General features: G+C 31.4%; 3 protein-coding genes across 7 annotated transcripts; 2 read left to right on the forward strand and 1 right to left on the reverse strand.

Moving 5' to 3' along the window:
- The first annotated feature begins 21 nt into the window (after window positions 1-21).
- Window positions 22-6,245, forward strand: LOC136779918 (ankyrin repeat domain-containing protein 29). 2 transcript variants are annotated; one of them, XM_066737867.1, is made up of 9 exons: window positions 22-394; window positions 544-680; window positions 1,442-1,552; window positions 1,697-1,795; window positions 4,126-4,224; window positions 4,328-4,426; window positions 4,608-4,805; window positions 4,950-5,045; window positions 5,134-6,245. In XM_066737867.1, exons 2-9 carry the CDS (start codon window positions 669-671, stop codon window positions 5,329-5,331), a joined length of 912 nt encoding a protein of 303 aa, XP_066593964.1. In that variant the 5' UTR covers window positions 22-394; window positions 544-668; the 3' UTR covers window positions 5,332-6,245. The 2 variants fall into 2 exon arrangements, with proteins under 2 accessions (XP_066593964.1, XP_066593963.1); XM_066737866.1 differs by having other exon boundaries at window positions 22-680.
- A 146-nt stretch (window positions 6,246-6,391) lies between these two features.
- LOC136779917 (syntaxin-1A-like) lies at window positions 6,392-13,027 on the forward strand. Of its 2 annotated transcripts, XM_066737864.1 has the most exons (9): window positions 6,392-6,963; window positions 7,060-7,155; window positions 7,234-7,327; window positions 7,382-7,456; window positions 12,115-12,312; window positions 12,381-12,454; window positions 12,526-12,663; window positions 12,736-12,846; window positions 12,915-13,027. In XM_066737864.1, exons 1-9 carry the CDS (start codon window positions 6,931-6,933, stop codon window positions 12,984-12,986), a joined length of 891 nt encoding a protein of 296 aa, XP_066593961.1. In that variant the 5' UTR covers window positions 6,392-6,930; the 3' UTR covers window positions 12,987-13,027. The 2 variants fall into 2 exon arrangements, with proteins under 2 accessions (XP_066593961.1, XP_066593960.1); XM_066737863.1 differs by having other exon boundaries at window positions 7,234-7,456.
- Cap-D3 (Chromosome associated protein D3) lies at window positions 6,781-12,105 on the reverse strand. 3 transcript variants are annotated; one of them, XM_066737861.1, is made up of 2 exons: window positions 8,013-12,105; window positions 6,781-7,922 (listed from the first exon to the last, which is right to left on the reverse strand). In XM_066737861.1, exons 1-2 carry the CDS (start codon window positions 11,537-11,539, stop codon window positions 7,514-7,516), a joined length of 3,936 nt encoding a protein of 1,311 aa, XP_066593958.1. In that variant the 5' UTR covers window positions 11,540-12,105; the 3' UTR covers window positions 6,781-7,513. The 3 variants fall into 3 exon arrangements, with proteins under 3 accessions (XP_066593958.1, XP_066593956.1, XP_066593955.1); XM_066737859.1 differs by having other exon boundaries at window positions 6,781-7,928; XM_066737858.1 differs by having other exon boundaries at window positions 6,781-7,934.
- Window positions 13,028-13,034: the final 7 nt, after the last annotated feature.

The raw sequence follows: 13,034 nt of genomic DNA on the forward strand, positions 1-13,034 counted from the left end.
CTTCGTGGCTCGTGCCTGTGCCCTGGCCCCTGTGCCTGCGCTTGCACTACCCCCCATCCACACTACCCACACTACTCTACCCACTACTGCCCACTACTAACTACCCACTACCCAGTCTGCTAAGTCTGCTTCTGCCGCTTCTGCAGTCTCTGGTCTGCAAGTGCAGTCTGCACCAGTGTACACTCTGCAGTCAGTCAGTAGTAACCGCCCGAAACAAGCGTCAAGCAGGGATCATCAGGATCATTCGATGACTTGTGGCTCATAGAGTCGGAGACCGGAGCAAGTTAGACGTCAGACTTAGTTGAAACTTAGTAATCAGTCGTCAGCACACAAAACTGCGTGTAATTCGAGACTGCTTGGATCTGAATCGGATCAAGTCTGGTCGAGTCAACCGGTAAATTTAGTTGTTTACTACGTTTCGACATAACGTTCATAAAAATCTCTTTGTTAAACAAGGAATTACTGAAAAAAATGTTTTTGAAATTTCCTTGATCAAACGTTAGGGAGATTATCATTAAGAAGTTATCACAATTGTTTCTGCAGTTTGTTGGAATAAGTGAACTAAACGTATTGCTGCATCTGTCACAATAATGTATTCGAAGTTTACAAATCCTTTGAGTTTTTGTTTAAAATGAATTCTTAGTTCTTCCTCAAGTCCAATTTAAAAAATGTCCATGAAGGTAAGTTTGTAATATTACAGCATATTTCTTTCTATAATTTGATGTACTTTTTTAAATGTTACTCTTTTAAAGCTGACCTATCATTGCCTGAAAATAATCACATTTGAAATTGAAATAATAGCAGAAATAAAACGTGAAACAATGAAAAAAACTGATTGCTAACTAAATACTTTACGCTTTTTATGTATAAATAACAGTATAACTCATATATATTTAAAATAATTAATTATATAATAATAAACATATATATATTAATATAATGAAGAAGGTATATAGAGTTGGTTTACATTTTAGTTTAAGAAAATAAGAATAATGGATCGATAACAAAACATTTAGAAATGAGAAAATAAGGCAAGTTATACATAATTTGATGAAGCAGTGATTCAATTCAACCCGATATAATTTCTTTACAAGCACATAGGTTTCTTGTTTTGTTTTGAATCGGTTCGTGATTTTTTGTATGCTTGGAAGAGCATATAAGTTATACTTAGAAGAATTGCTCACTGTCGAGAAGTTTCCGCACGACTGGACAAATTCTCAGACTCAGAGATTTCACGCTTTTCACGATTTTTTTCACCTAGTTCATCGGCGATCGACACGAAATAGTCTGAGCTAAAATTATTGTGAAAATCTCTCAATTTCCTCACCTATTTCGCTGTAAAACGCGAGATTTTAAGAATGAAGAAAATACTTAAACAAAAATATAAAAATAAAGGTTAGTTTATTGAAAATATGGAGTTAAATATTCATCAAATTTACAGAAGGAATCTCCTTGGGATGTGGAACTGCATTTATCCGCGGCACGTGGCGATGCAAAACGATTACAAGTTTTGTTGGACTCGGGTCGAGTTCACGTGGATTGCAAGGACAAGGTCAGTAGAGAACTATATTTTAGCCGGACCATCGTCTTCCTCTGCTACTGAATATAGCATGCGAACTATTACAATCTTTCTCGTATAGAAGTAACAGGAATATTAGGATTGTTAATAATAAGATTAATTAATATTTTTTTTTAGGATGGGACAACCCCTTTAATACTGGCAGCTGCAGGAGGCCACATAGAGGCAGTGACTGAGCTGTTACAGCAAGGGGCAGACCCAAATGCTAAAAGGCTGGTGAGTTTTGGACTGAAGGATCAATGAAATCCTCTGAAAGGATGAATGAAACCAACACTAGTGGTTGTGAATTGTCCCAGTAGCAAAACCCTGCGCTAGTGAGACTTGAATTGACCAAATCTTCGTTGTTAAAAAATTCAACGTTTTTAGATCACCGTTTATATCTTAAATCAACAAAGCGGAATGTGAGCTAGACAGGTCATAGTTTTTTACAAATATGACCTAGTTTTGAGCAAAACCGCACCTGCGATTGCGACAGGCTTGCGTAAACTTTGAGCATTATTACACTGGTTAACTTTTTCAAATAATACCAAAGAGAGTAATAATTTTATCATCAAGTTAAAAGAAATTCTTCCAAATATTGAGAATATTTTAAAATTGTAAATGAAAATTCGCACATTCATCAGGAGAAATATGAATTGAGAGGACATCCCAAGGTTCAATATTGAAAAATATGTAAATTTTAAAGAAATAGAAATATAGTATATAGAAGATAAGAAAAATAGCGTGATACTAATAGCTTTAATGACTGAATCTTCACGACACGCTAGCAATATTAAGAGCATCCAATTTTATTACCGATAGTTCATTATTATATTTTTCATCTATTTTTTTGTCTTTCAAATTTGCGGATAAAAATACAATTACTTCCAAGTATATTGTAAAAGATATCGGTTAATAGCAGAGTGGCACGAATGGAGAAGCAAAGCTTCTTGCTGAAAATATCTCTAACCTTTAATTACTGGCCCACTTTACAGTACTTTAAAACTCTTGAATTTTCAACCTGAAACTGTTACATCACTAACGAAATGGTATTAATACTAGATTCGTCATTCTTTGAATTATTTTTACCATTGCTTGATTCAATGAAAAGTCAATTTTTTTACATGTATTCTGCCAAAATCAATTTTATGTTGTTAGAGAATTTTCTATGCCAGTAAATCAATGCTCTTCATAAATTTAAAATATTCATGTTACAAAAATGAAGAAAATTCAAGCTCTTTAAATTTCAGAATAAATATTAAAAATGTTAAATGATTAACCGATATCTTATCAAAAATGTAATTTCTACATAACAATGTATCTGTGAAATTTATTATTAAGATTACTAGCAGTAGTTTTCTGATATTGAAAAAATGTTCGCTAAAATGTCATCGACTTGGCCAGCAGAGGAATATCTCGCTGTGATGTAATCAAAGAATTCTTGAGGCACACAGTTTAAGCTCCAACTCACGCAGCTATCACCATTGCATTTGTCGACGGCATAATAAACTGCTGGTCGACTTTTTATGGAGCTGGACCGTTATAGTATTCTAGTTTTAATTCGTCCCTCTTTTCCTGGTTCCAAATAGGCGAGTGAAAGTTCATTTGACTTGCATTCCCCTTTTACTTGGTAGCACACACAACTCCAGTACAGTTTCCTCTTTCTTCTCCACCTGAAAAAAATACCAACTTCTACGCCCACTTTCACTCCGCTCACTGCCATTTAATTTTAAATACTCGTCCTTGGACGCCACAAATGAAACACGAAAGACTAGGGGAATATATGAAGAATCACCTAATAATTGTTGTAAAATTTTATATTTCTTAATAGAAATATTATTATATTGTATATTAAGTACTATCGAATTGAGATTGTGTAAAATTAATGTTATAGGTATGTTAAAGAGGTGGAGAATTTGGAAAAGAAGAAATAGTTTACTGGTTGTGGCTGTAACTTTTAAGTACTTCCTCGAAATTCGATAAAACAAAACGCGCTGGGAGGGGGGAGCGAAGCTTTGCACACAACCGGTTTTACCACTAAAATTTACCGTTAAATTCAGATGCACAGCATTGAGAAATGAAAAGGCGGACGTGATAAGGCTGACATCAACAGGGTGAAAAGTTAAAAAATCAGCAGGAGTTGCTTTAAAAGTAAAAAATTTGAGATTGGATCAGCAGAAATATTGTATTTGTAAATCGAAGGATAAAATTGTTTTCTGTGAACAGCTCAAAATAGCCTCATTTATGTATATTTTATAAACTAACTATAAGCATACCTGCATTTTCAACCAATAGCATCTATTTCTATATATTAATCAGTCTTAGAAACGATTTAACTTTTTTGCTCTGACTCTTATTGTTATAAAATCGAATTGAATGAGTCATTTTAAAAACAATAAGAGTCCTCTCTCTCTCTCTCTCTCTCTGTTATAAATTAGAAAAATATAAATTATAAGTTTCACAATTGGAGATTTAGAATTTGCTGTACTTTAAAATGACTTATTTAATTGATTTGCTTCTTCACAGCTACAATGGGATATTAAATTAACCGAACTTTTTTGTCATAGACCGGGACAACAGCATTATTTTTCGCTGCCCAAGGTGGTTTCTTGGATATCTCTGATCTGCTTTTGGAGCATGGAGCTCTCGTGGATTCCTGTAGCGTTGTGAGTATTAAAAAGTTTAATAAACAGAAAAAAGCCCTTGTTTTAGATTTGTTAAGACATTTTTTATTGCAATTTTCTTGAGTGATATTTGACTTTATTTTAGGATGGAGGGACGCCCTTGTTCGTCGCGTGTCAATATGGTCATCTGGATGTGGTCCGTAGCTTGATCGACCGAAGGGCTGACCCAAATGCACACATGAAGGTAATACAATGTAATGTAAACTTAGTGATCAAAACAAGTGTTAATTTTCTTATGAGCCTAAAAAAAAATTGTGGTCAACATTACCACACACACACACACACACACACACACACACACACACATATATATATATATATATATATATGTTAATTATAATATAATTTTAATGATCTGTATTTAGGATGGAGCTACGGCCTTGTTTATAGCCGCTCAGAATGGTCACGAACGTATTCTGGAGGTACTTTTGGAGCATGGGGCTAAAACAGATGCAACGAGAACTGATGGCGCCACGCCACTTTGGATCGCAGCGCAAATGGGCCATGATCACGTCGTAAGAAGTCTCCTAAAAGCTGGTGCCAAGGTTGATGCTACCAGACATGTAGGTCATGTAAAAGATCATCACGTTTAACTAAAAATTTCAATTGCCCTTTTTTGCTTTGTCATTCCAAAATCAGATTATACGAACATTAATATAAAAATAAATGGTTTAATTATAAACAGAATTCTTGATATTTTCTTAAAGGATGGTGCAACACCTCTTTTTAAAGCCGCCCACAAAGGTCATACGGCAGTTATTGGTGAATTGTTGAAACACAGACCGTCCCTTGGCATTCTGCCGGTAGGTTATTTCTACAATCAATATTTTCGGCTGCATTTTAAGAAATTGATTTTTTTATTTATTAATTGTGACTTTTGCTACACTTCAGAATGGAGAAAGTGCTCTTCATGCAGCAGCCCTTTCTGGTCACATGACAGTAGCGAGGCAATTAGTAGGAGCTGGTGCAGATCCTCTTCTGGTAAACCAGGAAGGACTCAGCCCATTGCAATTGGCGATTAGGCACTCGCACAATCAAGTCGCCCATTACCTTAAAGATAAAGTAAGGGCGAGAACTGCTTCTCGTTAGTACAATTTCTTTTCCTGTACAGCAGTATTTTGACAGAGAATGTTTATGTATAGTATAGCAACAACTATTTATGTATCACAATTAGCCATAGATTGTTAAAAGGTACGACCTCGAAATTACGTATTTTATCTCCTACGCTTTATAGGACTAATTGTAATAACTATGAAAGCTTCCTCTTAAAAATTTATGAGACCCCAAATTTAACACTTTTTAAGATTTAATTTATGATTTTTTTTAATTTTTCTCAGATTTAAATTTGTAGTAAAAGATTTTCATCTTGTGATATTAACTTCGAAATATCATTAATTCTAACGTAAATATTCTATTTCTTGCAAGATATCTTTATTGTTTTCTAAAAATTACCACATTAAATATATAAAAAACATTGGCAATTAGTAAGACTGAATATTTGGCCTTTTTTAAAGTAAAATAGATTATAATTCTTGAATGCGGATTATTAAAGTGGAACGTAAAGAGTTTATTTTGATTAAAGAAGTCAAAATTTACATAACATTCTAATTGTTATAATTTAATTATAAATAATTGTCTTCCCCTAACATCAGTTATAAATTATACAAAATATTGTTATTGTTGAACAAGCAAAGATGTAAACATGAATCTTTTTATAGAAAGGTTTGTTATTAATATAATATATTATTTATAATTGTTAAATTCTTAAATGAAATTTTATGTAGAAAATCAATTATCATCGAAGTTTCAGACAACGTTGAAACAATCGATCAAATATTATAAGCGGGCACCAAGTTAATCTATGCCATTTTTAATGTAAACTCTGAGTTTTTACTGATTTATAAATATCATTAATTTTATATAAACATTTATCTTTGATATATAGAAATTAATTTAAAACCAAGTCATACGAATGTTACAAATAAAAAATGATATGCTTAATATATCACAGATTTGAACATTTTATCTTGGACCATTCTCAAGCTACCATCGGTATTTTATTAGATAATGTGCATTATTTAAATATATATTATATAAAATTTAATAAAGATTTTCTATTAATATATTAATTTTATTTTACAGAAAAATTTATGTTAGCAACGTCATATTTGCTTTACCCTTTATATAACTAAAAGGTATCTTTAAGATACAGTCCTATGAGATGATTAAAAAGTAAATGTTACAAGAAAATTTAAACTACCTCTCGAGCTCGGCCTTGCAACAGGCAGATGCTAAGTGCTTATTTCCTTCTCCGTTTGTTATGCAAAAGAACTCCAGTTAGAAACAGTCTACTTCTAACTCACAAGTGTCACGATAAAAACTTGGAAATAGATGCGCTTTAATATTAATGTTGATTAAAGTTTACTTTTAATTTTTACTTAACTAAAAACTTAAACATTAATTTGTATGTAAAGCTTCCCAAAATTCAACCGTGAATTTAACTGAGCTTCTTCATAATTTTAATTTTTAAAAAGGCAGGTATCCACCCGAACTCTACGTCGATGAATTTTATCAATTATCTTTAGTACGCTGATAAGGATATGAAGATAAGAAATTCACAGCTCTCGTAAATTTGTACAATTGTTTTCATTAATTGTGTTCAGTTATATACACCATTTTCGAATCATCATGGTCCGTGATAGGATGTCAGATTTGCATGCCGTTAGTGTTTTAAATATTTGTTTCTAAATAAATAATTTTCGCACATTACAACTGCAGCTCACATAATATTTATCTGTATATCTATTTCTTTTTTAGTTGCGAAGTAATAGCTCAACTTTTAATAAAGCATTTCTACAAGATATTATCATTCAGTTGTCTCAAAACAAGAAGTTAAGAGAAGTACTTGATGAAGTATGTAACAAATTTTATCCGATAAAAAGCTCTATTTAAATATTTAATTTTATATAAAAATAACAAATTTTGCCACAGGCAGAAGAAATTCGCGGTCTAATAAATATTTTGATAGAAAATATATCATCTGTCAGGAGTTTACATAATAATATTCTATCCCATACTAATAAGGGTAAGTTCTATTTACAAAATAAATTACTTATTCTAATTTTTAAATCTTTCCTAGATTTAAAAAATGAATTAGAAAATAGGACTTATGCCATTTCTCAAACTTCTTTTCGAATACATGGAAAGCTACGAGGTAAGATGCATGTATTATATTAATTTTCAATTCAGTTTAAAATTATAATTTTTAGATTTAATCTGAGTTATTATCACTGTCGAGTTCTGTAAATTTCCTTTTTAACGAGCGTCGATACTTCGAACTAATGCTACCAGATTCAAGGCTATCATAATTTGATTTGAATACTCGTGGTGTGCTGGTACTAGGTCCAGGCTCTTCTAATAGATTTTGGGACATCTGACTGGGGGACATACATATGTTACCACTGAAATTAGAAAGCTCCATAGATCCACCCAAAATTGGTGAAGGACTCTTCAAGTGTTTGCTAGAATATGTTAAGGATGAAAGTCTTCTTAAAATAATTCTTGGTGTTGGATAGCATATTGGTGAATTAGCTCTAATATCTGGAGTGCTAGTAACTAAACAGGAACTTTCGTTGCTATCAGAACTCTCACCATCCAATTGATTTCTTCTTTTGGATTTTCTGAAACTAATACTATGTTTTATTATTTTACTCTATTTAATTTACTAGTTTGATTGATTTTAATTTTCAAAGATCATGTTAATTAATTACCTGGTTTCGCTGTCGACTTGCTTTTCCATTTCTGGATACTCGTTTAACAAACTAGTCAATTGTTCTTTACTATAATCAGAAAAAGTTGTAACAAAATGTTTTTTGACACGATATTCCAAAGGTGATTTTAATTTTGCTAGCTTTTTCCAAAGTTTAGCTAATGTAGGTAGTAAAACTTCTAAACAATGTTTTTTCATGCCTTCAATTATAATATTTACAGCACTGGTTATTGATGAATTTATTTGAGTTGTAGTTTCCTCTTCTTGAATATCATCACTGCATTTATTTGAGGAATGAGCAGGCTGTAGTCGTTCATTCTTTAAAATATATAGTGTGTCTTTCAATATCCAAGCTCCTTCATCAGTTTTGATATCAATTATTCCATTACAAACTCCACCAAGCACCTGATTTGTCAATTTTACCAATAACTTTAATTTTCCTGGAGGATCTAAATGTTCCAGCATAAAATCATAAATTACTCTACGTTTTTGTTTGTTTTTTTTTCCAGGGAATGTCAAAGCTTTCTTCTCCTTGTCCCTCATTTTTCTATCATAGAACTTATGCTTTGATTGGTAATTGTTATAATGATAGATACTCTCCAGAAACTGTTGAGATATCAAGGTTTTATTTTTTGTTAAGAGTCTTTCTTCTATTAAAAAAACAGTTAACTCACGAATTGTTTCTTCTGGATCAGAAAGCATTGTTAATATATGAAAGAAAAAAGGTCCTTTTAGTTTTATAAAATCTTCCAGTAGTAGCTGAATAAATATTACCACAATAACTTCTCTCACTGTAGAATTTTTATCTTTCATCCCAAGACACATGTCTGGTAAATATGGCTCTACTAGAGCTGTAAACCTCACACACAAATCTGCTAAAGCTTTGGCAACGTTAACTTTTATGGCAGCCTTTGTCAAAGAATCTGCATTTACCTCATGTCTTAATAATTGGCCAAAAATTGGAATTATTTCCTGTGCAATTTCTCTGTCTCTCATGGATTGTTGTCCTAAGAGAGCTACTGTGAATGGCTGTAATTCTTGCAATTCCTTCCATGACTCTGGTAAGGAATCCCAATCTAACAAGAATCCTTCTAAAATATACAATGTAGACTGTGAAATTGTTCCTGTACATAAAAATGCTGTGTGCCCCAAAGTGCTCAATGCTCGTAAAAATATTTTTTTGTATTCACCAATACAATTTTTATTTTTAAAAATTTGTTGGATTTCTGTCTCTGATAATTCCATTAATTTTAACATGCCTGATTCTAAAGATGCATCACAGTCTTTATTAAATAAATGTAAAATAATTTTGCTTAAAACATCTAAGCATATGCTTATTAATCCAAGATCAACCTTAAATTCCTTGAGCTCTTCAAATAAAAAATAATACAGTTTTTTTATCTCTTCATCCATTAAAGAGGACCAGGAACTTCTAAGTACTTCCAGTATCATGTATGATCGAAATTCTTCTTGTAAAAGATTGTTATAATTATTGATATATTTTCTAATATTTGGTAATTGTTTGCTTTCAGACAAAGCAGCTAATAGTACCCATGCAGTTATGTCATTTTGGGTACCAATGTGTGACTGTATATTTGTCACTATCTCCTTCGTAACAATGTTTGTTTTAGTCCACAAATTACAAGCTTTTGATAAATGCTTTCTCATCTTCAAATTAATTAATTCATTTAAAATTCTCCATGGTAAACTTCCATCATTATCATCTACATAAATAGAAAAATTAGTAATTTTATTTAACAATAAATCTTGCAGACACTCTATTACTTTTTCTTGCACTTTAGCTTCTACATCAAATACTTGAGGCATAACCGATTTTACCCATTCTGCCATGAGTTTAAAATTACTAGGGTACCTCTGTAAGATTTCTGTCAAAACTTGCACAGCTGATTTCCGCACTAATAATGCAGGGTCTCTACAACGTCTACTCATAAAGGGCAATAAGTTATCCACTAATTCAGGAAAAATTGTACATAAATTTTTAAAAATCTGTATAGTACTCCTCCTTACCAATGCTCTTTCATCTTCAAATTTCTCCATTAGCATTTTAGTAACAGTATTTAATCCTGGTAATATATCTATGTCATTAACAAGAGACTCTTTTAAATCATCAAAAATTGGAAATGATTTATCCTTATCTATACATTTAAATATATCATGCATTATATTTTCATCATCATTACCTATAAAATCAGTAAATTCTGCAATAATTGCTAATGCTCTACCACGCACCATATTTGAGGAGTCTGTGCATCTACTTAATATTGTAACAATCAAAGTCTTTTTGAATCTATTCTTCATAACTTCAGTCACCACAGTACTAACTGGTAAACCTTCGGTTAAAAATTTAGCCATAATATCCTGAGCAAATATCCTACATGCAGTTTTATTATGATGAGAAAGTAATAGTAAGCTTTTAATGGCATCAATTAAAATTGTTTTTTCACAAATAGTCATTAATTTAACTATAGCCATTGCCTGTTTCTGACGTATTTCTCCACGTTCTGGACATTTTGTCATAAGATGATGAAACAATGTTACAAAACCAGCTTTTGCATCCGACTCATGAGTAGTTACCAAAGTTTTTAAAAATCTTATTGTCACCTCTCTTACATTTACCATATACTTTAAATTAGAATCAGAATGAGTAAATAAGAAACGTGGCAAAATATACTTTGCAATTAATGTTATTGTTACATCTACTGGGCCATGTTTGCAAGTACACAAGGCTTGCAAAGCTGAATATGCATTATATACCATTGAAGTTACTGTTGCGTCATTTGAAAAAGTGTGCAGCTGGAATTGGCTTAGATCTGCATCTAATTTGGTGACTTCCACAAGCATAGATATTGTAATATCTAATGACAAAAAATATTCCTTCAGCCAAAATGATTTAATCATTAAGATTAAATCATACATTATACTATTTAAACTTTTGATTAAAGTAATTTTTTGAGAAGACGTCAAAAGCTCATCAATCTGTTCTACTTCATCCATATATAAATTTTCCAAATCCATTGATCTATTAACTTTCTTCACTTGAGGTATTAAGTATTCAGACATCTTTAAAGTTTCTATTGTTTGTTTATATAAATTAGGATGGAACACATTAAAGGCATTACTACCTGGAATAGCTAATAGCATAAGATAAAGGCTAGTAGCTCTAAGACAAGCTTGCCTAGAATCCTCATCTGCTTGGTAACTTTTTCCACTCTTTATTATATAACCCAAGACTGCTAAGAAACTGCGAACATTTACATTTAATACAATTAAAGTCTGCCATGAAACATCAGACGTATCTCCTTCATTATTTTCTGTATTGTATAGCCAATTTTTTATAGCAGAGCAAGAATCTTTGAGCAATATCTCCATATCTTCACTATTTAAAAACATCAAGTATTCAGCCGGTGGTTCATCATAAGTTGTGAATTCTCCATTCCAAATTGAATCTACCCATTTGGAATTGACATCATTCAGTTTGAAGTTTTCTAAAATTTGTAACGGCTCCATTTTCAACAAAGTTTTCAAATCACTTTAACTATTACTATTGACAAGCTTGCACCACATACACTATGAGTCCAATAAACATCAACATAACCTTAATTATTATTGCATCATTTCACTTCAAATTATTTTAAATTACAAAGAGCATAAAACCGTTCAACATTGAAATGTCTAAGCTTAAAGTTTTCCGTTTTAAACGAAGCATTTTAAAACTTTTATCACGTATCATATATAACACTTTGTACACTGATAAACATCAAACTAACCTTCTTTTGCTAAAGAGATCCAGTTTCTAGTCAAGTTATCATGCTTCCCATTAAAATTGAAAGTTTTATCGTATTCCACTTGCAAATGAAAACGAAGCCTTCTATTTTTAATTTAAAATACATTTCAAAATCGACGTTGATTGAAGTATAAATTACTAAAATTAGACTTCAAACAACGATTATTGTTGACTACCGCGATTGCAATGATTAACTTTAAGCGGGAGTTTAATAACCAATCAGATTCTTCCATAGCCGTTAGGAGGTAAAATTGAAAATATAGGAGAATCGCATGGTCTTATTGTTCTTCCGTTTTAGATATGGGAAAAGGAATCTCCATCATTGATAATTTAACCATTAATAGTGCAAGAGAGGGTCCTGCTTATAAGCGTATTCAAGTCTTGCAATATACCACTATGTTAAAAATGTTTTCCGATACGATGTTGAGTTATAATTCGTCCTTGCTCAGGTATCATGATAAATGCACGCTACTTTTACTTCAACAAAGAAACCTAGGTGAGCCGTGAAACTTAAACATAAAATTATAAGTTAATTAAATACTGTTAATTTAATTCTTTTTATAGTGACAAAACACGTCGCAGACGAAGAATTAGATGTATTGCTTGACGATGAAAAAAATCATTTATTCGTAGATAACGTAAATATTCAAATTAAAATTTAAATAGTAATAAATTGCTTTATTTAAATAATGAGTTAAATTATGAGTAGATTTTAGAAAATAGCAGAATCGCCAGGCAACAATTATGTGAAATACAATCGAGACACGATGATATTTTAAAATTGGAACAATCCATCACAGATGTAAGAGATATTTTAGTTGAAATGGCATTTCTTATAGAAAAACAAGTAAGAATCTTTGATTGAATCTATAATAGAAGACAACAAGTTTTAACTGAGACACTTTTATAAATGTTTCAGGGTGAACTATTAAATACTGTAGAATTCTTCGCTGGTAGAACCACAAACAATATAGATCATGGACGTGTTGACCTTCAAAAAGCGAAAGAAACTAGTATCAAACATAGAAAGGTAATATGATTTTCTACTTATTTTAAATTATTTAAAAATAGTTATTAAAGATTATATAATATTTTCAGAGGAAAATCCAAATTGTGATTATTATAAGTATTGTAATTATTATTTTGTTATTACTAATAGTGTTTTTATAATAAATTTTTTTATAAATGATCATAATTTAACTAAATAAAGCCTTTTCA

Source organism: Prorops nasuta, unplaced genomic scaffold, assembly GCF_024137725.1.
Source record: "Prorops nasuta isolate Cenicafe-Biocafe unplaced genomic scaffold, Cenicafe_Pnas_1.2 PNAS00018, whole genome shotgun sequence".
Classification (NCBI taxonomy): Eukaryota; Metazoa; Arthropoda; class Insecta; order Hymenoptera; family Bethylidae; genus Prorops; species Prorops nasuta.